The sequence below is a fragment of the Trichoplusia ni genome, chromosome 23, assembly GCF_003590095.1.
Source record: "Trichoplusia ni isolate ovarian cell line Hi5 chromosome 23, tn1, whole genome shotgun sequence".
In the NCBI taxonomy this organism is placed as follows: Eukaryota; Metazoa; Arthropoda; class Insecta; order Lepidoptera; family Noctuidae; genus Trichoplusia; species Trichoplusia ni.
The window spans coordinates 3,245,858-3,271,833 of record NC_039500.1 but is presented as its reverse complement, the minus strand read 5'-3'; the positions used below and the strand labels follow the sequence as shown (position 1 = coordinate 3,271,833).

The following is a 25,976-nucleotide window of genomic DNA, read 5'->3' as shown; positions in this document are numbered from 1 at the left end:
CAAGTACGTACTTAACGAAGTTGATTTATTATAATATTCTATAAAAGTAAAGTAGCAAATTCCCCGCGAATAGGAGGGCCCTGTGCATCCACGCAGGGCTCATAATTATAATTTGAGAATTAAAGTAAACCAACTTGGCAAATTCGGTTAACGGGTATACGTTAGTCGAATTCGCTACGGGCCCCGCGTTCTCTTAATCCAGCATCGACTATTGCTACAGGAGATTAAATAAATCGGGTAGTAAATTAATATTTTTTTTTATGTTATTTATTAAAAAATAATAGTTTTTAATTAAATTACTACTACGATTACTGGAGTATTTACAGCTGTTAAATTTATCTCCCTCTATTTCTAAGGTAACAGTGTTTTTTTATGTGTAGATAACAATATTTTCATAATTATTTGCAGTTTTTAATTTTTATCCCTATCGAGAGTATCTGTTACTTTGAAATATCGAGAATATACTGTGAAAAGTATGTAAAACGTACGACCGTGTGAACACCCCCGTTTCTAAACTGACATTTCAAATTATAAAAAAGTTACCGGATTTCAAACGGTCTCGGAGCGGGCGGTGTATTTGTGTTTGGTTGGGTTCAACAGCTCTGCATCGCATATTGGCAAGATTCCCTCGGGCGCGCGCGTTACATAAAATGAACGTCGTCTTTCGTGCAGCACAAAAAGGATAAAAATAGATTTTCAGAGTGAGTTGCGTGTTCACATCACCGACATTTTTGTTTTTAAATGACATACATACGCGCGTCGCCGCCTATACTACGTATTAGAAATCTAAGTGAAACTATCTGAAATCGGCTAACTGTAAACATTGGACTGATTTTTTTCTTTGTATCTGACTCCAGATTGACGCGTCGAGGATTGACTATCGAGTGCGGGCACCATAGTGACTGAATCTTCGTGTAGTGTGTGACGAGTGAAAATCCAAGTGTTTGGCTTAGTGGACTTAAAAGATGGCTCACCACGTGGAGCCGATGGATATTGACAGTGATTTCGATAACAAAGAGAACAGTTTACATCACAACAATGTGTTGCCCTTCACAGAGAAGGGCTATGAAGAGCTGGACGTGTCGGAGCTTAACATGAAACTCAGGTACTCTATAACTCCTGCTTCATCACCTATGACTAGAAGCTGCACAGCCGACTGTCTAGACAACAAACCTCTAGAGCTAAGCGGTGGTTCCCTAAATGTCACAGTCAGTGAGAACAATAACTTATCACGCTCACTGAATTCCACAATGACAAAAAGTGACAGTGTAATAAAATCTCTTAAAACATTACCACTTCAAACGCGTCCTACTGAACAGTTTGTAGAAAATAGCCGGAGTTCATTGTCACTGAGGCCCCACGATGCCACCATCACACAAGATATTACTGTGACAGTTAGTGGGCCCAGTGATATTGATGAGAATCTGTCTCTGCCAAGCTCATCATCATCTGCAGTCCACACTCCGGAAGCAACAACACCAACTAAAGATGTTCCTAAGAGTGATGGTTCTCCTATAATGAGGGGGCTTAAAAGTGTTCTTAACATGTTCAGATCCTCTCAAAGCCCTATACCACCTACTGAGAGTGATGATGCAATTAAATCTGAAATACTCAGCCCTGTGGAAGGATCTTCAAAAGTGAATGAGGGTGAATCACAAGCTATGCAGGCATCAACACCACTAGCTGCTCATCGGAAGAAAGAAACAAGTCCCACAAAGAGGAGCAGCCCAAACAGAGACAGCATAGTGTTTAATGATGACCTTGAGAAGGAGTTACAGTGGAAAGATGAAACAACTATTCTTTTCAGTCAAGAGAGGATTCCGATACACAAATTATTTTATGCACAACCTCAAGTGAAGAAAAACATAGTGGAAGTATTGAAGACAGAAAAACAAGATGATTTGGACTCCACAACTGAATATATGGATATTTCTTATAATGACTCTATTAGGGATAGGACAATGACTGACATACAAGCAAATAAAACTGACTACACTATAGCTGCCGAATCTGACAGCGAGTTTGTTGACTGCGAGACAACATTTACTAAGAATTCCACAATGGTGATTGAAGACAAAGATGAAACACCTAAAGTTGATGAAGTAGACCAGACTAATACAACACCAGAAGTAAATAAACCAAATAATAATGTAAGTGCTTCTAGACTTAAGCAAATTATACTGAACACAACCCAGGATATTCTAGATGCAACACTTTCTATTACACCAGAAGATTTAATTTCACAAACTTTGAATAACACATCTGGTGGTAGCCAACTTGAAACTACTGACACTAATCTTAACTTAACTGGTGAATTGGCTCCTGAAATAACAAATACAACAGTGGATAAAATTGAAACTGCTACAAGTAATGACATGGTATCTACTGAGAGTGTAAAACCTAAGGAGCTTGATGTTACAACATCAGAAACAAGTGAATGTGTGAAACCAGTTATTCCAGATCAAACCATAAATGTTATTGCTCCATCAGAGCATACAGAATCTAAGACAGACACTGATGCCACTCAGACATTCGAAAATATTCTAGTTCAGTCAGAAAGTGCTGCCCAAATTCTTGATTCTACAATTATCAAGGATGAAACCCCAACACCCATCTCAGTGACTGAACTTGTACAGCAGGCTAATGAAATGAAAGAAACTGTCGAAAATACCACACATGTTTCTGAAACTATAGAACCCACGAATTCTAGTCCTGCACCTTTAGATGAAGCCATAACAAAGCCATTATCTACTGATGATATTGTAACTAGTCCTATTGAAATACTGACTGATTTACCTGTTGACATTCCATTACCTGACGAAGATGACATTGACAAAGATGTTCCTGATAGTGCTGCAGTTGAAGTCCCTGCTCCTTGCAATTTGCCACTGGACCTTGTGGACCATATTCAAGCGAAAACAGAATCTCATGAGACACAAAGTGGTATAATTGAAGAGGTGAAATTGGATGAAAATGTTAATATTACTGTTGAAAATGTGTCACCTGTAGTGGCATTACCTGAAATAGCAGTAATAGATAATGGTAATAAACAAAATCAAATGGAGGATATTCACTCTGAAGCAGATCTAATTCAAGAAGTTATACAATCAGATGTAAGCAACGAAAAACCAATATCCAATGAACTACAAAACAAAGAGCTAGATGACTTACCAGAGGTCCTTCCCATTTCGAATACCCAAAGTATAAATCAGGAGCAAGGTGATGTCTCAAAAGCTGTAGAAGCATTAAACATTATGAATAATGTTACAGAGTCCGTCAACGCTAATGACACACCTAATGAACTAAATATCATTAAAAATCCAGATGAAGTTGTGCCTATGGATATCAATGAAAGTATGGAATCAAAACCATTACCTGACATCATTAATCAGACAATTACTATGTCTAATGCAGAAAATGTAGAACAAAATACTTCCCATGAACTTCCACAAGTAGGAGATGCGTTGCCAGAGCAAATAGGTTTTGAACAGGAAGAGTCTCAAGCGCCATGTCCTGAGATAATATCAGATGCTGGGAACAATGAGGTTCCAGAACTTATATCTGATGTTGTGACTGCTCCGATAAGTGAAGAATCTAACGTGACAGCAGATATAGTTCCTACTGAGTTGCCTATTGAAACATCGAATGAAGAAACAGCTTTGCCTGTAACTGAAACTCATTCTATTGATTCGCCGGTTGTTTTAGAAAATATGAGTGCAGAAGTACAACCAAATGTAGGTACAGAAATTCAGCCTGATACTGTTCCAGACGAAGCTATTAAAGTACCTACAGATGTAAGTGAGAGTGACAAGAATGATGTCAAAGCTACAGAAGAAGAAATTGTACTTTCTGAAAACGACAGTCCGTTCGTGTCAGTTATTGCTGAAAATGTTGCTGAAGTGAAACCTGAAGATATAGATGTGATTAAAAAGCTTGAAGACGAGTATATAAGTAAAGCGAAACGTACTCCACCTCCATCTCCTCCGATTTCTTCCAAAGGCTACAACTTTAATTTCGATGAAATTGATGACCCATTTGCAACAAAAACTAATATCAGGATGTCCCCGCCGCTAGACACGCCTGCAAAAGTGACAGAAATTAAAACCACTCCTAAAATTGTCGAAAAGCCTATGCCGAAAAAAGAAATGGCCAACAGAAGGAAGTCACAACCTGAAAGAAAAAAACCTGTTGCTCATAAGAGGAAATTTAACTCAACATATGATAGTACAGCTAAAGAAAATACAGCTGAAAAGGTTCCTGAAAAATTTGCCTCCGGCGACGTGATTCTCGAACCAGTCACCAACGTTGCCTTAGATACAAAAAATGACACTATTGAAGAAGACAAAATTGTCCTAGAAGACAAGCAAAATGCCACTAAAGAAATACTACAATCAGAGTTGACAGTTGAACATGAAGATAAAATTGAATTGGCACCTGCTGTGGAAGCTATAGAAAGTACTGAATCGGAAACAGCGCTGTCTAAGGAGTTGAAAACAACTTCGTCGTCAGAACAGTCTACTTACTTCTCAGCAGGAACCTCGTCCAGTGAGAGTATCCACACCAGGAACGTCTTCAACTTGCCCGAAATTGATGACATGGACTTTAATCCTTTTGTAACAAAATCTAAAATGCGTCAGTCTCCACCGCCCGGTTCTGAAGTAGAAAATTCTTGTGAAATTAATAAAGATGTAACTTATTCTCCGAAAATATCTATAGAAGAAAAAAGTAATGAAAATAACTTAGATACAACTCATGCTGTTTTGGCAAATGATAAAATAGAAACAGAACACATCGAGAAAGAAGCTTTTGAAAATTTAAGTAACACCACTGTTTCATCGAAATCTACTGAAGGTAGAAATGCAACCTCAAGAGATATTAATACAGAAGATGAAGATACCATTGAAGGTCCCTTCCTTGAGTCGGAAGATCTGAACAGTGAAGCCAAATTGTCAGATTTTGAAGATGAAAATATAGACATGATGCAATTCCATGACCTGCCAGCTCGCAAAAATGCAGAAAACGTTGACTCAGGTGAACTGTTCATTGATGCCGAGGCTTTCGAGTTTCTATTAAACCAAAATCAGAGTAACACAATAGCTGACAGCGGTAAAGAAAGCTTGTTCTTAAAGTTTGACCCCTTGTTTGCTAAGCGTATGTCGTCGGTTGCAACCGATTCTGTCGTTGCGGCTTTAGGGAAGTTACAGAAGAAGCAAAGTACTCCTACTAAACCTGTGATACCACCACAACCAGAAGTAGTATCTCCCATCGCTGGACCGTCTAACTTGAACGTTACTCAAGATTTAGACATGAACATGAGCGAAGACTACAATGAAGATCTTAACATCACAGTATCTAAACCAATGATGGTAGTACCTCCCGCCGTCAACCCAGTTACACCGAGAAACAAAACAATAACTCCTAACAGATCAAACAGGCGTTCTATCACATTCACCTCTCCTGCCATGGCTGTTATCGACAGACTCTTGTCACTGAGCGGTAATAGTTCCCTGCACGAAACCCCAGTTCAAGTGAGCAGAGAGCAAACTGAAGCAGAAATAGCCCTCGCGCAGCTTAGAGAACTATTAGCAGAAAAGGAAATTCATGTTTACACTCTCAGAAACGAAAGCAAAGAATTAAAAGAAAGATTAACTACATTAGAAACACACTTAAAAAGTTTAGAAGTAGAAAATAAAGACAGGTTGAAGAAGATCAATGACTTAAACGATAGGCTCGCAGAGAAGACAAAAATGAATAAAAGCATGGCCGCAGTTGTCGAAGAATATGAAAGAACGATAGCAACATTGATCGCCGAAAAAGCGCAAACAGAAAAGAAGAACGCTGAGGAAAAAATTAAGTTAATCAATGAGAGGGACGAACAAATCGCCCATTTAGCCAGCATGGAGGGGTCCTTCAATGACCTGCACAGCAAGTATGAGAAGAGTAAACAAATCTTACTCAACTGCAAGGCGAACGAAGACGCCTACATGAAATCCATTACCAACTTTGAGGAAAACCTGTCAAAAATGCAGAAAAATTACGAGTTACTAAAACAACACGCGACTTCTAAACTAAATCATGCCAATCATGAGTTAGAGAAGATGAGCAAGTTGCATGAGGTGGAGATATTGAAGCTTAACGCCATGATTAAGAGGAAGGAACTCCATATTGCGTCGCTAGAGGAGTCTCTCACGCAGAAGACGAAAGCGAACGAGGAGCTAACGGCCATATTCGATGAGCTCATCAATAAGGTTGGCTGAACAAATTCCCCTGTGAGTCTGTGATCTAGGCGGATACTCCGAGACTTGCTTTTGTGCTTATCATGAGATAGGTAGCCTAAGTTGAGACTAGTCTCTGCGATATTGTGCCAAATCATATTAGTGTACTACGTTTATCTGTTGTTTGTTATACCCTGTAAGTTAGTGGCTTGGATACCTTTCACAGTGAATACTCTTTCCCTTGCCAACTTTTCAAATAACTTTCCTATCTTTATTTTTATCGTTTTATTTGAATCATGTTAATGTATTCTGCCATGTTCAAAGGTTCCCCTAAGGAAGTCTTCATTATAATGTCTTATTTTAGTATGTCGTGTATTTTTAACGTTCTTTTTCCCTGATTAATTATCCAGGCCACTATAAGGTGTCTACTCCAAGACTGCAAAATGTGATAAAAATTGAATTCTCTAATCATGTGACAATGTATAACGAGATCGCGTAATATTTCAATCTTTATAATCATAACTCAGCACTTTCATATTATGCTGGCCATAATAAAGCAAGTGTGCTCTATAGTTCGAATTATAAAGTTATATCTAGACACAGATTTCGAAATAATGAAAAGAAATAGTATATATTTTTCGCATGTTTAAACTGTTGTATTTATAGTCCCCAGATATTTATTTTGTATGTATAAATTTACGCAAATATTTTTCGGAAAATATAAGTACACGTAATGATATTTTTGTAGATATATTTGTGAAAACTTGATCTAGAATTTGGTGTTTAGATTTAATTATGTTTATCGTGTGTTTAATGAGACGAGATGAGACTGTTTGTAGAATAGCAATAGCAACACAAAACTGGGATTCATGTTTATACGTCTTGACATCCGCCTCGCATCGACTGATGCAAGTTTGTGAAAACACTTTTTATATTTGACCAGCTTTTATAATGATTACTATTGATTTAAGTTTGACATTGCAAGATTCTTACGTACCGATCTCTGGGTTTCTCTACATTAGGGTTTAATTTCAGCCGTGACATTAAATTGTTGAATGTGAATGAATACGGTCCTCCATGCACGGGTTGTTGTCAGTTATTTTTGTATGATATAGAAATGAGTAATTATTTTAGTTAATAAAGTTGTCATTTTTATACTTGTGTTATTATTTTTATGTCTTTGTCAATGCTTCCTCAATTGATTTAAATACTGTCTATTTTTATCTGGTATTGGCGGACTATAAAATTAAATTAATGTACATTTTGTAGACGATTTACTGTGCTTCGTGCTATAACAGCAGCGGAGACTAGATCTAGATTTTCCTGAGCTTAGCATGTTCTTTAATGTTATGCTGATAAAATATAACTTACGATTATCTCTGTCTGTTCACTGAACTTTCAGTCTAGCCGGCTGGTATATAACCAATATTTCAAATAATATTTTTGCTTATGAACGAGTTTTGCTATAATTTTTTGTAACTGCAACGCCAACTTAATAAATTCAAATCTTAATGAGATATCATGGTGTAACCTCGCGATTGTCATTTTATTTTTACTTCACAAATACATTTAGCCTTTTCACGCTATTCCAATCTGAGAAGATTTGGAACAATACCTACTTCGTTAACTAATGTCGTCAGCTATCACGGTCGGGAGACGTGATCTTAATCAGTGGACCAATGATGGCTGCTATTTTAATATTTCTCGTAGACCTAAAGCTTCCTACACAAGGATGTTAGAACAACGCTATAAGGAAGCAGGATACGTTAAACACAACGTTTTGCTAATAATTAGCAGTTCTTTGAAGTATGCAGAGTACATTTTAGTTTCGAAGAAAGCTTTTAACTCGTTTCGGCAAGCAGTGTGTCGGTATTGGCCTAAAATCTTGTTTTTGTATAAATAACTTAGGGTTTAAGCCGGTCAAGGATGAATGAACCGCTATAAAAAGAAAGACATGCCCCACACTAGGTTGCATGCTTTACGGATGCATTTACAAAAAATCTCACACGCTGTGAAGTTTTGGAAAAAAATACGTTTTTGTAGCTTTTTTCAATTCGGTATCCTAACAATACATTATTTCGTCATCTTAATTAGTAGAATGTTGTTTATTTTAACCCAATTTCTAGACTTTTCTTTTGTGTCGACGGGTTTTTAACTCGCCAAAGTAATTCTGATAACAATACCCTGTCTGGGGAAAATTAAACTTGTCCCCTTACCCGTGCCAGGACTGAACTAAAACAAACCGAAGAAAGTTGAAACAAAGCCAAACAGGTCGACATTTGTTTATGTAGGAGACACCTGCATTTTCTGGCACAACCATTTCTAACCCCAAACTTTCCTTTAAGAATGTTGAGGACGCTGCCGAATTAACAAGGCCCCAAAAACATTAACTCTATGAGCGTTTATTGATGAGATCAGTGAAACTGCGGAATGTTATTTCGTGGTCGTAAAATCACGCCTTACATGTGTAGTACTCTTGCGCTAATTAAAAAGTTATCACCGTTTTGCTAATTTATAGATCAGTGTTAGGTTGGATTTCTAATCTACTTGACTACTACTACACGGTACGTGAGTATTCTACTCTAATTATGTATGTATCATTACACTGCGCCACGATAGTGCCAATGGGAGAATAAAATTACCATTAAACTGCACGCGAACGCTGCGACGGGCCCCGGCAGATGTATTCAAAATATTGGCCCCTGCATACGTTGATAAATGTGTGAAATATGTATTTTATGTCGTCCTAATCAGTACCAGGCTGTGCCACTACTATTTTGACAAAAAAATGCCATCCATGGGACTCCCGCCTTTCCTCAACGAGTTTCCAAGCGAGGAGGTTCTGTGTCGTTGCCATGGCGACCTGTGACAAACACTGCCAAACGTTTTTACTGAGTAGCGATCGTAGCGATCAGGGGGCCGCTAACGAGTATGCACGAGTGATGTATGACGAGACGGTTAACGTGGTGAACGCACGAGAGATAGAGAGTCCTTCCAGTGAGGAGGAAGTGGTCAAAGCGACGATGTCCAAGTTCAATCCCCCGGTGAGGCACACGGCGAGGCATGACTTCGATTCCGATAGTGAAACGGATTCCGACGCCGACAAGTTTTTGGAAAATGGCTCTGGTGAAGATCAGGTAAATATAGTTATATTTTGATGTATTTTGTAATCATTAGTATCCTAAATCCGGTTTAAATGTGTAGATTCTATAATGTAAACACAAAAACACTCGACCCAGTAACCGAGTGCAAATAATTTAAATCGATAAAAATAGGTTATGCAATTTGTTTACGTTTCGTATTCTCGGTCTGCATTCTTTAATCATTGGTACTAACAATTTTAATTTAATCTTAGTAGGTCAATTGGCATTAAAATAATATTGTTGAATTCTACCAAATGGTTAGGTATTTCTCGCTACATATAAACAATAGAGATATCTAACAAACTTTGTAACCAGAAATGACACTTTATTTTTTTAATTAGATTGTGATTGACTAACTCCTTTACTTTTTCAATCAAAAAAGGTTTTTATTTCGAGTTAGCCTTTTTAGGCACTCTTCAAAACAATACGTCTCTACTTCTCTAGTGCGTCTAGTTTCATTTGAATGAGCTTATTGCCTTCTTGTAGCTTTATGATGCCGCGATGGTAGTGGTATAGTTAATATTTGTAGGATGTAATACATATTATTTAACAACAAAAACATACAACAGACTTCAAATAAAAACTACTAGGCCAAACTCGATGGAACTTATGGGGCCAATCATAGCTACATATTGAAACGTAAATTTTTAAAATTTTAAAAAGAATTAACAAAATCGGTACGTCAAGTCCGAAGCTCCAAAGTAACAAACATAAACAATACACGTGAATAATTAAGAACTACCTCTTTTTTGAAGTAGGTTGAAAATCAATAGGAAATATTTTGCATTTATGTATCATAGAATTGTATATTTCTCTAAGAATAATGTAGGAAGTTAGAAAGTTCTCTGCCAATCTGTTTATAATACTCGACAATGTATGTTTAAATGGTAAGTCGACTGTGATGTTTATTTATGGATTATTTTCTTTCCGCGTGTTGTGACGTCGTCTCTATAAGCTTTTGTCTTAGAAACGTTTACAAAATAAACACGTCTACCTATGTAGTACTAAAGAAAATTTGAATTGAAATTCGAAAGATCATTGTTTCCAAGCACAGTTTATCTGGAAAGATGTATTAAAGTTATTTTTTAATATTCGTAAGAGAAACCTGTACTTATGGTAAAAAAATAACAAACAATAAAGTGAACCTGCCTCCATTGAAGCTTGGTCTTTTTACATCAACTTGCTAGAGATACTTAGATAATGATCTTATAAAAATAAATGATTAACATTATAATTATAAATTATCATTAACAAGACCGATTTCCCGCTCTAGTTACGATCCAATACTTTAGTTTTCACTTCTAGGAAGTTATTTGTACCGTAGACAAGCGTCATGCATTTATTTGCGCCATGGCATCCAAGGAATTCAGCTAGACAGCCACTAGAATAGCGGCCATATTGCCGCTCCGCCATAGCTCGCGTGGCGCCACCTGCTGGCTACTCCTTTGTTTATACCTAGTGTAAACATAGACAATTTTGGAATTGGGTTCAATGATCAGCGTTATAATTCCTGGTAAAGTTAAAAATGGTTTAATGTTCCTTTGAGGAAGGAAAACCGTTTTAACCTCATAAATACTGGGACGGCGGAACGTCAAAGACAGTAAAACAGATTTTATGATTGGGAGTTATCTCCATGAACTTACTGCTATTCAAAGGCTAATACTCAAAACTCTTTATTGATCATGGCGGAGGTCAAATAGATAAACTCTCTGGCACTAGAATGACCTAATATGTTTTGTAACATAGTATTTTGTGACTTAGTCTCCCGACAGGAAGTCCCAGGTCTCGGAGAAGCCGGTGCCCGCCGAAGTGCCGAAGCCGAACCGCACGGAGCTGATGAAGGAGACCAGCAGCGGCAGAGCCAGGCCTGTCTCCAAGCGAGATGATTCTTCTAATTCAGGTTTGCTTAAATATTTAGCTATAATTTAGTTTAGCTAGTGATATGATATTTATTGTAAAAGTGTGAAAAGAAAATCATAGTTACAGATAGACCAGATAATATATTTGTACGACGGGAAAAATGGATCTTGTCTGTATTGCGTTTAATTCTATATGTATAGCATACACATATTTGAGTAAATTAAGTTTCTCATTCTTAAGATATTTTGTAATATCGATGTCAAAAGGTACCTATTAAGTGCGAACTAATTCGGTTTTTACGCCGCTGTGTCTGTGGGTACTGATAGAGCCCACGCTCCTAGGTTGCAAAATCAAATTGCATCTCGATATTGTCTACGAAACCTAATCTGAAGTTCCCGTTGTGAAGTACTCTTGAGTCTGATGGACGCTCATATTTACAATTTCTCCAAACAATTTCCCAAAGTTTAATGGTAGTCTATTTTCATCTGTCGAACAATCCTGTTTACACCAGATCGTGGCGAAATCGCTTACAAACGCTATCGGAACATCATCTGTAGAAGCAACAATATTTATAGAAGCATTAAAATCTTAATGGGCTTAGCAAAAAGGGACCTACTTTTGCGTATTAGCATTTGAATTCCCTAGAGCTTTATGCATTTCGTTTGATATTATATTTTTTTATCAGTTAGAACTGGAGAATAAAGTATATTTATCCTTTTTCAAAGATTAATCGTTCAGACTTTACACGGGAGTCTGGATGTCTCTGAATGTCTGAGAATGTCTGGAGGGCATTGAAAAGCTGATTTTGGGTACTTAACCTTTTATAGCTTTAATTCTTCGTGGTACTAATTTGTCTCCTAAACTCTTAAATTATTTTTTATAGATATGATTACAGTTGGACTATCAAATGTATGTATCTCCAAATTTATTTCTCTTCAATGCCACCTAGATAAAATTGACAGTTTTAAACAAAGTCCATCAGCTGTCGCTGTCTAATTGCAATTTTTGCATAAATTTTTGGTAAAATCCTTCACTCCTATATGCGGTATACAAATAAGAATTCTGTAACAAATCAGTGCGGTTTGCGGTTTGTCGGAAACTGAGACGAACTCAACAATACCAGTTTATGCTCTACTTACCTAAATCCGACAAGCCCTTTGGATCTGGTTAGTTAGAGGTTTTTGAACATAAGTAGATTTGTTAGATACTAGTCTACTTATGTTCAAAAACCCTGTCATATGTTCATATACCCATATTCTCAACTCTGTGCAAGCAAGTTTGTAGATTAAATTATTTTTGCCTGCATTATACTTTAGAATTTTTTCCCCAAATATAGACGATTATTTCATCCTGTCGCTTTAGGATATCAAATGAGGTCTGTCAAAGGCAAAAATATTTTGATAATTCGGTCCTTCTAGCTCAAATAGATAACGTTGACTATCTTGACATGCTTCAATCGTGCTAAGGTTAGAATTGGTCTGTAAGTTTGTTACTTTGTCTCAACTCCTGAATACTCAAAACCAAAGACTATTCAAATAAGGCGACTCAGCTGCACTTTTTAACGTCAAAATACATTGGACAGCACCCAGATCCGCCCTTTACTGCTTCCTAAGTGCTTTTTCTGCGAGAGAAGAAACGGCGAAACGAACACCTTAGCAGCACGCTGACGCCGACTTTCCTAACCTAGTTCTTAATGTTTCAGATAGTGACTCTGGTGACTTGGAGCCGGAGCGCATGGATCCCTTGCTGGGCAGCGGCCGCAAGCGAGGAGGCGGTGTCGTCATCCCCGCGGAAGGAGCTTACGACCCCAAGCACTTCCAGGATCTGAAGGTGTCTCCCGATATGGATAACATCTTTCAGTATATTATGAAGTAAGTGCTATGATTATCTTAGCTTATGTTTAGTGTAAGTATATACAAAGTAAAATGACGGAATACCGTTCCTCTGGTAAGGCCCAGATCAATTATATTTCAAAAGTGCGTATTTAAGTATAAAAATAAAACGCAACTGAAAACAGCACTAAAGATTGCCAAATCTAATTGACAACTGAAACAAGTCTCTCGTTTATTTATTTATTGCGTTTGTAAAAAGACACACCAAATTTTAAATCTATTTTAAGATTGTTTACCTTTTAAGTGCTTAAACGAATAGAGTATAGAAATTTAATTGAATCTTAGATCGGACTTAACGACGACTGATTACTATGGTCCAAATAATGGATAATTTCTTCGAGTGATAAAATAAATTACATTCTCTAGTGGCTCAGTTCCAGTCGACATGTGACACCTAGTCATCTGTACAAACATTAACGGTCATGCGAATCGCTCAGAAGTTTGAAAATGACAAGTATAGAGTCGATTTCGACATTGTCCGCAATTTTTTGGACACCTCATGATATTTGTATTTAAATTTTGTGCTAGCCTTGCGTTTCTATGCATTAGGTGCGGGTTCGATCACAACGCAGGCAAAATGTAATTATATAAAACGTCATGAGGAAACCTGGATTCCAAATATTTCGATCTGGAATAACCAACCTGCTGGTTTTATTAATATTATGATTTTTCTCGCCTGGTCATGTTTGTTGTCGAATAAATGTCTTTAAAGCACTACTATCCGCTTAAAATTGCGGAAATCTCAGTCATCTATACAAAAATCCGGTCACTTAAATGCTTTGTCTCTCTCTTCAAAAATTACGATATTCCAAAATGACATTTTCCATCCAATATGTTTTTATTTCGTCAAAGTTACGAATCCTATTCGATATGAATAAAACAGTCACCTAATACACTTGTTGCGACATCTTAAAAAAAAAGAATGTCGCGATTTCCGCTCACAATTACTTGCAAATAAGATCAATATTCCTCTTATAACAACTTCCGAGACACACGATATCTTATTGAAATATAATATTAATAAGCGGCTTATTAGAAAGTGTTCTATTAATTTAGTTACGTGAATAAAATTAGATTGAATTGGCCCCATTGAAACGGCTACATCTTCTGCAATGAACGACTCGAAAATCAGCTCTATTTCTTTGTAATAAAGTTGCTTTTAGCTCTTGTGATAATATGGGTTCGTTGCAGTAGGTAAGTGCAAGGCTTCGCGTGGGTGTTCGCCCACGCTTGGGACTTGAGTCCGAGATATAGGATAGCAGTGACCTGATTAGCTAACGGGGCATTTTCACGGCCTAGGTGTGATTTTAGTATCGGCTTCCAAGGCTGAATACAAATAGAAGTAGTTCAGCTAATTATATATCCTTTGTTTTAAATAGTTTTGAATGTTTGTGTTGTTTTTGACTACGCAGTTATATTAGACAAGTGGCAGTTTTACTATTTTTAACGTCAATAGAAAACCCGGTTTTAAACTTGTGTATGTAGTAATCGTACCATTTGCCATTTTACAAATTCTTGATGTGATTTGTCAACTAGGTGATCATATTATGTAACTGAGTCTTATTAGAAATAAAATTGCTCAGTAACTGACTCACAGTGATGAAAAATAAAATGTCCCTGTAATTATTGACGCAGAGGAAGCAATTGTACATGTAAGGTTTCATGTAACTGCTTGTTCTGTACGCCAGTAGGCAGTATGAGATTTTTAATCTGTAATTGCGTGTTGAATACGCTGTATTGACTCTCATTCTTGAATAATAAATCAATTTTTAAGTTGTACCGTTTACTGTTTGTCCTTCTGTCTGCCACCTGGCAGCATCTCAAAAAATACGAAAGCTGGACACTTGAAATTTTCACATTATTTGTTCAACCTACCACAGTTTATAAGTTACGGCCTGAAGATGGACGCACAGACGCACAGACAGCAAAGCTTCAGTTATAAGGTTCCGTTTTTACCATCTGGGTAAAGAAGCCTGATAATCGACGGTCGTCAATGATTGTAGACCCAATAGAATTACAGCAACGATTTAATAACACGTACTGAAAGAACACACATAAAAAATATACATGTATAAAAAAAATCAAGTTTGAAGTTTCGCACGTGTCATTGGCCGTCAGGACATTAAACTCAGTTCTCAGAGAGCTGTGGGATTATTTAACTGAGTCGTATACTAAGTGGCAGGTCAAGAGAAATATCCACCAGATAAGATCTGTACCTATTGTCTGGTGCGACACTTTTGAATCACGTAAGCTTTCAGATCGCTTTCAATTGTGACTTTTACATAAGAGTCGAGTTTAACGTAATGGATCGCGGTTATAAATGTGCGACGTTTCTGTGTCTATTCGCTGAAATTGTTAATTAATAATTATTTATGTAAGTCGTAATATTTTATTAGCCGCCAAACAATAAGTTTTTGTATCATTTTTTTGTAGATACTCTTAAATTTTCAAAGGTACTTCTTGGTCTTGAAAGATTTTTGTCATACTCTTACATGACACACCTCTTACTTGTTATAAGGCCCAAATCAGACATAAGGATGGAGTTAAGACGAAGAAGACGCGCATTATCTTTCGCATTTCGTCGAGATATGGTTCTAAGCTATGGTTCGCCTGGTTCTAAGCTACCTTCCCGCCGAATTAAAGCCGGTTCTGGACTTAAAATAGCTTAACTAAAACGACATTTTTTTAGCAATTTTCAGTCAAAATCAGTTCAGCCGTTCTGGACTTACAAAAAGTGTAACGACACTCTTTGTTAACGTTAACCGTATTTTCTTGTACTTCTACCTCCAGGTACACTCCTCAGAAGATAGACATCGAGCTGAAGCTGCAGCCGTTTGTCCCGGAGTACGTGCCGGCGGTGGGCGACATCGACGCCTTCATCAAGGTCACGACGCCCGCCTGCAACGTCCGCGCCGCGCCGCTACCCGATCATGTCTTAGAGCATATTGATAATTTAGGTAATTATAAACGATAATTGCATTTCTTCTCGACACAAAAAAACACGTTTATTTACTTCAGAAGTAAATAAATAAATTAAGTTAAGCACTTTTGGTGCAGTGAGTAAAATCCTGACTGAAAAGGTTCGATTTGCAACCAGGATCAAATCTCCAATGTGCGGTAGTTATTACAAGCTCTGATGTGACCCGAGGGAAGACCAGTAATAATGATTATCGATAGTTCAACTTTGCTACCAGCACGTCTGCCGCTGTCCACTGCTGAACATAGACCTCTCCTCAAAATACGTTACAAAACAGTTTCCTATATTTCGCGTCCTCTTTCAGACTTAGTCTGTTTAGGAAGTCGGTCTATAAAGCCATGAACCTTATAATAGAATTCAATAATTTAAAGCCCATTTATAAAATTTGATGATCGTTAGCGCTCGAAGAAGTGTCATTAGTCAGAAGTTTTCAGTAAAAAGATTTGATTGATTTTATTTGATTCATAACTGAGTATTAAACTTAGCACATCGTAATTATGTAGGTTAGTTTCACATGATAAAGATGACATCATCAAAGCGAAGCCGACGTGCAATCGCAGCATGTGCAGGACCATATGCGATAAGTTTGTTATGATAGCAAATTGGAATAGTGGTCTTATTTCAGAAGTTCTGTTTTCAACTTTATTCTGGCCTCATCTATGGTACTTCATCTGAAATATTATGTAATACTTTTTGAGGTATATTGAACTTTTGTTTTTTTCAGTCATTTAATAAATTTGAAAGAAAAGTTTAGCTTAAAATGTTACTAAACGATATCGATTTTAATGATTTACATAAACAACGTATCCTAAGCCATAATGATGTAAACTAACTTATGTAAATTATTTATTTATAATTTAGGGAAAAAGGTGTATAACATGAGATAAGACATATACATATACAACTACAAATATACAATACAATAATATCACATATAAATCATTTAATATTCGTTCCCAACTTCTTGTTTTTTATCTAGACCACTTTGTCCCACTCCTGGGCAAAGGTCTCCCCAGATCTCCCAAAGGATTTTCTATCCTGGGCCACATGGAACCACCTCACGCTGGTCTGGTTTTATCGTAGTATATGTCTTGTTACCAGGTCTGACCGTGCTGGACGAGCCGGCGGCGGAGCAGAGCGACTCGGCGCTGCTGCATCTGCAGCTGAGGGCCATCTCCAAGACCAGCAGCGCTAAGGCCACTGTTGTTAGTACATACCTTATGTTTTACCGAGGGACGAAGTATAAAGCTTTAGAAATACATAAGAGTGTTAAGATTAAAGCTAAACAAAATTGAGGGAGACATGGCCTGATGTTAACACATCCATTTTCTGATTGTATTGCGACTTATGAAGTGGGAAATGTTTTGGGATTCATTTGATAAGGGTAGTAACATCAATAATTGGACCCACAGATTTAGTTCCCAAAGTGAGAATGGAATTTGTCAATTGATAATGATTTAATAAATGAAGGAAACGTTATTTATTCCGAATTAAGAAACATATTAAAAAACAATATAAATATTTATTCATTAATAGGTATATGTAGACATATGATTATGTGTTTTCAGTTGACAAAGAAGATTGAGAATGCTGAGAAGAACTCGAAGGCGATCGAGCGGTGGATAAAAGATGTGAGCGAACTGCATCTGTCGAAGCCAGCGCCCACCGTCGCTTATACCAGGTATGTGACGAAAACAGGTTAATAAAGGGCTGCAATGGATTTTTTCGTGTTTTATAAATTAATAAATCATTTGCAGGCGTAATAAAAACGAAGAATTTAGCTCTTTCTTTGGACATTTTTTTCTGAGTGTATATTTGCGTTTCAGATAATTTCCTAGACTCCGAGTCCAATAAAAATGAATCAACTAAGTTTAATATGTTCAAAAATCTCAAATTCGAATACCTTTATAACTCATTTGATCCTTACTTACCATTTCCTTATTTTGATTCCAGTAAAATGCCAGACATAGACAGTCTTATGGAGGAATGGCCAGAATCGATGGAGGAAACATTAAACGAGGTCGGATTCCCTCCAGCCACACTGGACTGTTCCTTATCACAATACGTGGACCTGGTCTGCGGACTGTTCGACATTCCCATAGCTGGAGACACCCTCAACGACAGGATACAAGCGTTGCACCTACTGTTCAGTCTGTACTCAGCTGTGAAGAACTCACAGTTGTATGCTGAGAGGCAGAAGGAGAGAAGTGATAGTAATGCGTGAACTTTGTTAAGATTTAATGTTAATTATAAATGGAGTTTATTTTTTATTTCGTTGTTTTATTGTTTTAATTGTAGTCTGCGCTAGTGCCAGTCCGCTGTATTTCTGCAAGTGTATGATATTATGACAGACACCTTAAAGTATCTTGACATGGACTATTGAAAATTAATAGTAATTTTTGTACATCTCTCACACAGCTCTGGTTAACACACATGCACTTGTCTAAGCAGCAGAAAAAAACTAAATATAAAAACGAAAAAGAAAAACCAAGATCATGTAAATTATATTTATTGTAACTCAAATGAGATCTACATTAAGGTACCTGGAAGACTACACAGGACTAATTATACATCTACTTTACACGCGAGCCATAGAAAAATATTTAATCACATTTTATTCACAATTATATTACATTCTCTACGCGACTGTATAACTAGGTTCTTTTGACTTACCTTGGATATTGGATAGCTCTTATATGCGTAGGATATACTAAAAAGACTTGAGTGCCGTCATTCAGATAACTTTGGGCCCCTTTGGTTTTCACTATACATTTATTCATATATATATTACTATTTTACAGCCTAAAACATTTTAAATAAAACTTTTTTAAACAAAGAAAATGTAAAAAACCAAACATATAATATTTTTTGTAACTTTCTTAACAAAAAATTTAGTTTTAATAAATTATCTAATTTTCAAAGAGGCCCAAATAATTGTATCGAATTGACAACCCATTTACTAGTAGCTCTCGGCCCTAAGAACGTAGACATTTACAATAATAATTGAATTTCGGTGACAAACAATTTATTATTAAAATATAAACTAGTAATAATTTCTCTAAAAACATGAATAAAAATTTTATTCCCTTTGTGAGAGATGACGAATGAACAAACACAAGACATAATAAGTGCTTATCTTAAAGTATTGATAAATGTATGTTCAATAACTAAAATCTAAAAAAATAACTACAAAAAATTAGGGAAAAAGGTAAATACTTTTTTAAATTATTATGTCACCTAAAATTAGGGTAAGAGGGACTTTTTATTTATCAAGTTAAACTTTCAAAGCAATTTAAATCTTATTGTGTATAAGTTTAAGGTTGAGAGCAACTTGAATTTAGGAGTTTTGCCTCACACCTATGAACTACATACATACAAGACATTCTTTAATATTTTACTAATTTCATTTTTTTTAATTTATCTACTATTTTAAGCCCTTTAATAATAAATAACCAGTCCCTTAGTACTAATCTACGTTACAGCCTACAGTCACGCTCATAGGGCCGGCGTCGTCACTCTATATAATTTACAATACCTTAATATTTACATATTAGCAAATTCACAAAGCATCTTTATCACAGTTTCATAATTTGCACCCACACTTACATACATAACTCTCGCATCCATTGAACATGGCTTTACCCCACACATTTTCAAACAAAAACCGCATGGCTTTACAAAAATCAACCTTATTCGTGTTAATTAAAGGGTAATTTCAAAGTGAAGCAATGTGCGGTCAGTATGGGGTTATAACACGGAGTATGAAGTTCATGGAGTGCTTGAATATTACTAGTTACAGAATAAATAATGTGCTGAATAGGTGGTTGTATGGCAGTGTCGCGGTATGTAGATTATAATCTCAAAGCAGAAAGCTTGGTGCTAAAATGATGTTTCTAACACTTACACAAAATGTGTTATAGCTTAATCGGTCTCTTTTCACTGACCAAGAAAACCGTTAATGATATGCATAAACATAATTTCATTCTACTTAAGATTATAAGCGCTCTCCAGCTCTCTCTCAACCACTCACATTAGGATTCACTTAAATAAAACGCACAGCGTCACTTTCCATAAGCACTCCATCAATTTAATACTCTGTGGTACGTCAGTTGGTACATTAAAAAATAAATTCACATTAACTTAACAGTCTCGTGGAAACCGTGTCTTTTAAACTCACTTTGAAAAAACTTTTTTTACGTACTTTCTTCACTTTACGATTTGTATTTGTCAGTCGTTTTTACGATTAGATTTATCACACTGTCTGGTACCAAAGTGGCAAGTCACAATGACATTGTTAGTATTCGCGTCGTGTGCGCCGCCTGTCACTTTCATCATATCTGGAAAACGAGAAAACTTATCAAATATCGTCTTGCTGATTTAATAGTACCTATGGTAAGAAATCTTCGTGTGGATATAAGAGAGGCTTTTTCCAGAAGTAGAAAATTATTAATTAACTGATAGACGTTTTCACGTCAACATGTCATTTTTTAAGCTGGCTGATCTTTCCTATCCAACTACGTCGAGTCGAAACGTCGAAACAAAGTAAGGGATTATCGCCTTTCATAAACTCCACGGCAATGTAGTTTTTCCATAATGAGTAAATCAATGCAGTGTCTTTCCTGGTCTGGCTTGATTAAATTTAATGAGAGAGAGCATATTTTTTTCATGTTTTCGTCACTACCTCCCAACTGTTTAAATGGGTAATCTCCCTTAAACCTATGTTCAAAACTCATTTACGACATTTGTATTTTTTGTTGCCTATACAGCTAGCCTGGTCGCTGACTGATATTCCAGACTTATTAGTGTTACTTTACACGCCTCTACTTAGAAGGATATAGTATACATACAGGTGTCTGCCCTCGCTAATGGTAGTGGAAGAGGTTGAAGAGTCTCCGGTTGAAGAAGCGCTGCTGCTTCAGCTCGGAGAGGTCGCGCTCGTCGTCGTTGCGGATGCAGAAGTAGCTCGTGATCACGCTGCGGCAGATCGGGCACTTGTCCAGTTTAGCTGGAAGGGGTTAAAAAATCGAGGTTAGTATAGCTTTTGTTGTAAGAGTAAAAAAAATGTATTTTATGATCTCCCCGCAATTAGGAAAATAAATGCAATGTTTATTTTTTGGAAAGATAGCGTCTAATCATAAGTTATCGTAATATTTTTAGCTTAAGGGGAAAAACACATCCACATAACTGAAAATTAAAAGAAGTTATTTTCAAAAGTTTTCGAAAATTTTATACTTGCAACTAATTTCCAGGTTCAGTATCCATAAATGGATAGTATTAAACCCCAACGCAAAAAAACGCAAAAAGTTTTTCTTGTGTGTCATCATAGCTATCGAACGGATTGAGCGAATTCAATTTAGTTTATTTTGTATGATTTATTTATCAAATTAATCATAAAAATCAGTCGGGACATTAAAAAGTTGTGGAGGGGTGAATGTTTTTACTGTCGAGGGTATTTATAATTCCTAATTAAATATAATATTGTTAGAAATCAGAAGCGGGTAGAGTTTTTTAAAAAGCACGATTTATTACCTTAAAACTAAAATTACAATTATGTAAACAATCATCAAAAATAAATGAGACAAATACTTATTTGCACACGATTAACACAAAATAATAACGAACTGAAATAATGATGTACCTTTGCTTTATAAAAGAAATGACAGAACCTAAACTATAACCTTACGTCTATCTCGCACGACGGATGGCAGCTGAATAGGGGCGAGCCGCCGGTATTCAGCCGCTTATATAGAAACTGTCATCCTACCCCACTCTTAACCCAAGAAATGTCCAACACGGCCTTTCCTGACATCCTGACGTCCTCGTCAGGTAAACCAGAAGGTGCCAGGCTTTAATTCAGATCGGGCATGTCAAGTCCTCGAGAAGCCTCTGGTTCCAGGTGATCTGGTCTTGATGAGGGCCCTGGTACTGGTTCTGGTGTAGGCGACTCTAACTGGAGTAGCTGGTCTTCAACTAAGCTATCACCATCATCATTGTCATTGTCTGTGGATGAAGTAAATCTATTACTAACCATCAAGGGCACCAGCCCATGTTGTTCTCATGCGGGTTAATTCGTGTTAGTGTTAGAATAACCAATAGAATTAGAGGGTTTGAACGTCGTTATTTAGTAGCCCAGTTAATCATCTTTACTTGTAGTTTGTAAATAAATAACTCCAGCTCTAGTAAACACCAACGTTCAGACAACTTAGGTACTAAAATAACTGAAAATAACTATGACTAGCATGCTTAATAAAGAACGCTATGAGCGCACATCTCACAGCGACTGATCGGTTTGCAAAGCCGACCAGCTTCCAGAGGTCGTGGGTACACCCAATGGATGCACCACACCGACAAAAGGCCAAACAACACTACTAATCCCATGAATAGTAGGCATCTCCATAGAGTCCAAAAGGCAACATTGCCCCAGGACATCTCTTCAAGGGTATCACACAAGTTGGTCAACGGCACCAGCTTACCCTCGAAGAAACCAGCACACGACTCAGGTGTCCACTCGCCTTCCCAAGGCACCATGTACTGCGCAGCGGCAAAGGTTGTTTTGCCATAGGAACCGGCCACCAGGCGCAACTCGTAGCGCCCATGAGGCAAAACACGAACCACTCTATAGGGCCCGCGCATGCCATGATCAAGCTTCCCCGTGGACTGGGCATACTTGATTACAAAGACCAGGTCTCCTTCCTGAAACACACGAGGGGGACGCCTATCCCGGTTAACTTGAGAGTCCATGGCCGCTTGGTTTCTAGCTAGCCGTTCGGCCGTCCTTTGTCTGACGATCTCTCTTCTCGATTCACGATTTTCTGAGGCAGGACTAAGTGCGACATCTCGCACAAGGACTCGAATTGCTGGTGTAGCGTTCTCATGGCCGATTAAGAGGTTCAGAGCCGAAGTTTTTGTGGTCTTTTGTTGTGTCAGATTAAGGATTAGTTGAAGACGCCACAACTCCTCAGCCCATTCAGTTTTTTTGTAAGCTACTTCGATCCTCAGCATATTCAAGACGGTGCGAACATATCGCTCCACTTGTCCATTGGAGCGGTGCATCTCGGGTGTTATATGGTGAAGTGAAATGCCTAGAGATTGCGTCCACGACTTAAAGCTTGCGGACTCAAACATTCGGCCTCTGTCGGATATTATCAGACGAGGAGTACCGAACAATGATATGACATTCTGACAGACATGTTTCAGTGCTTCTAAATCTTGGGAGCAAATAGGCGTAAGTAAGCAATATTTACTGAACGCATCAATGACCAGCATTACATGTTTGAAGCCCTTAGATACAGGCAGAGGGCCAAGTGCATCAATATGGAGAGTGTCAAATGGGACATCAGGTTTAGGCCAAGAGGAAATAGGTTGAAGTGGCGCGCGAGGGACTCGTTTATGCGCTAAACAAGTTACACAGTGACGAATGTACTTTTTAACAAATGCCCTAAGTCCGGGAAACCAGAAATGTCTCAGTATTAATTCTAAGGTTTTATCGGCACCTATATGGCTATGTTCATCGTGGAATACACGCAAGAGACTCAGGCGTTGTCCCTTCGGTATATAGCAAAGAAGTCGCGTCTCCTCTCCAACACGACTGTACTGATAATAAAGCACCTCATTTCGTACTAGATATCGTGAAGCGTCTAATTCTCCTCGCTCCAACGCCTGAATCATGTTGCGTGTTTCCTCGTCCCCGGCTTGAGCGATTTGAGCCCAGTTACGCGGCCTATCAATGTTATTTACAGGGTTACGGCTTAGGTAATCCGCATGCGGCAACATGGCACCTTTTCTATACGAAATTGTAAAATTAAAATCTTGAAGATAAATCCACCATCTTGCCACACGTGGAACCAGGTCTTTTTTATTCTGAGTAGCTTTTAAAGCATTACAATCAGTAATTACGGTAAAATGAGATCCTATTAAATAATGTCTAAAATGTTTTAGAGCCTTTACCACAGCCAGGGTCTCGAGCTCGTATGAATGGTACTTTGGCTCTGCACCCTTGGTCGCCTGGCTGTAGTAACCGACCACGCTTTTAGTACCGTCCTTACGCACTTGCAACAGAACGGCACCATAGCCCAAGCTACTCGCATCAGTGTGCACCTCAGTGGCCAAACTTGGATCGAATATGGCCAACACGGGTGCGCTAGTCAAACGAACAATGATCTCTTGTCTGACGCGCTCTTGCTCCGGTCCCCAAGAAAACGAAACATTCTTACGAGTCAAACGTGCTATGCAAGCCATCCTGTTCGAGTAATTGGGGATATATTTGCGAAAGTAGCCCGCCAATCCCAAAAATTGACGGACTTGTTTTACGTTTTGTGGAGGACCAGAGTTTACAAGGGCCTTGACTTTACTAGGTGAGGGACGCACTTCCCCGTTAGATATAACACGTCCCAAGTACTCGATTTCGGTACACAAAAACGAACACTTTTTAAGGTTGATTGAGAAACCAGCCGCGGTTAAAGTGGCTAGAACCTCTCTCAAGGTTTGAAGTCCGTCATCAATAGTGTCTGAAAGGATTAAGCAGTCGTCTATGTATACCAAAACCTTTCCAGGTTCTATAAAACTGCGCAAGGTGGAAGCGATTATACGCTGGTACACTATTGGTGCGTTAGTGAGGCCGTAGGGCATTTTTAAGTACTCGTAATGCCCCTCGGGCGTCACGAAACCGGTGTAGGGGACGGATTCATCATCAATTCGGATTTGATGAAACCCTGTAGCCATATCAAGCGCAGTGAAATAGCGACACTTACCCAAGCGATCAATGTGGTCATCGATTAAAGGTAATGGGTAACGGTCTTTGACCGTTATCTTATTGAGAGCTCGAAAGTCAACGCACATGCGGTCGGAGCCGTCCTTCTTTTTGACCAACAGAATAGGACTGGAATAGGGAGACTCCGACTCGCGAATAATGCCCTTGGACATAAGATCCCGGATGATGTCACGGACTTTCGACTTCTCATCGTATGACATTTTGTAAGGTCGATAGTTCACTGGAATACTGCTGTTGAGTTGAATGTGCATGCACCCAGTTGTAACAGTGGACGTCGCAGTGCCCGAAATCATGTGCTCCGAGTATGTGTCTAAGATACTTTTTAGTTTGACTAAATTGTCCCCAGTTAATGGGGTATTAATCATTGGTTGTGCGTTTGACTCCACACTAGACACTAGTACAAGACTTGAATTTCGAACAATACGTTGTGTATTTTTGGTCCGGACGTAAGTAACACCGTCCCTATTAAGCACATCTGTGCCTATTATGATAGGTGCATTCATGCACTCACTCGGCACAATTAATAAATCTACCTCCAACGAGATGCCTTCCAACTCAATCGTTAATGTTACATATGAATCTATTTGAGTAATTGACTCGCCTACACCCTTTATCTCGCGATTTATGGGTTTCTTAGTGCATGTAAAATATTTAACCACCGAAGAAGATATCAAAGATACGCCTATAGCGCCACTGTCAATTAAAAGATCGATTGGAATACCCTGGATAACTCCTACGACAATATCATTTCGTTGCGAGCTAGCGGCACAGAAATTAACGTTACTTTTATTACGCTGCTGATCAATACGTTGTTTCGCAAAACATGACTTAATATCGTGACCACACTTTTTACAGTAAGAGCAAACAAGTGAAGAATTAGGCGCTTTTTCGTTTGGCTTTGGATCCGAATTAGTAGTTTTGGAAGTAGAGGGCTTCGCCTGCTTAGGGCATGTAGCCTGCTTATGACCGGTATCACCACACACAAAACATTTGGCTGGACCTATTGGGCGTTTCCTGAAACCCTGTGATTTACCGCTGTTATTAACCTGGGCGTTTGACCGAAAACTTGCGGCTGTGAATTTTGATGGCTTTACAAAAGTGGATAAATAATTAACTAGA

The 25,976-nt window shown here is 37.9% G+C and overlaps 2 protein-coding genes across 2 annotated transcripts; both read left to right on the top strand.

Moving 5' to 3' along the window:
* Nucleotides 1-528: 528 nt before the first annotated feature.
* On the top strand, nucleotides 529-7,370 carry LOC113504913. Its single transcript, XM_026887426.1, has 2 exons — nucleotides 529-701; nucleotides 858-7,370. The coding sequence occupies exon 2, from the start codon at nucleotides 966-968 to the stop codon at nucleotides 6,255-6,257; it is 5,292 nt and encodes a 1,763-aa protein (XP_026743227.1). The 5' UTR covers nucleotides 529-701; nucleotides 858-965; the 3' UTR covers nucleotides 6,258-7,370.
* Nucleotides 7,371-7,439: 69 nt separating this feature from the next.
* Nucleotides 7,440-18,357, top strand: LOC113504916 (intraflagellar transport protein 46 homolog). The gene is made up of 7 exons (XM_026887431.1): nucleotides 7,440-9,352; nucleotides 11,120-11,258; nucleotides 12,921-13,089; nucleotides 15,901-16,067; nucleotides 17,189-17,292; nucleotides 17,656-17,768; nucleotides 18,041-18,357. The coding sequence occupies exons 1-7, from the start codon at nucleotides 9,071-9,073 to the stop codon at nucleotides 18,309-18,311; spliced, it is 1,245 nt and encodes a 414-aa protein (XP_026743232.1). The 5' UTR covers nucleotides 7,440-9,070; the 3' UTR covers nucleotides 18,312-18,357.
* The last annotated feature ends 7,619 nt before the right edge of the window (nucleotides 18,358-25,976 follow it).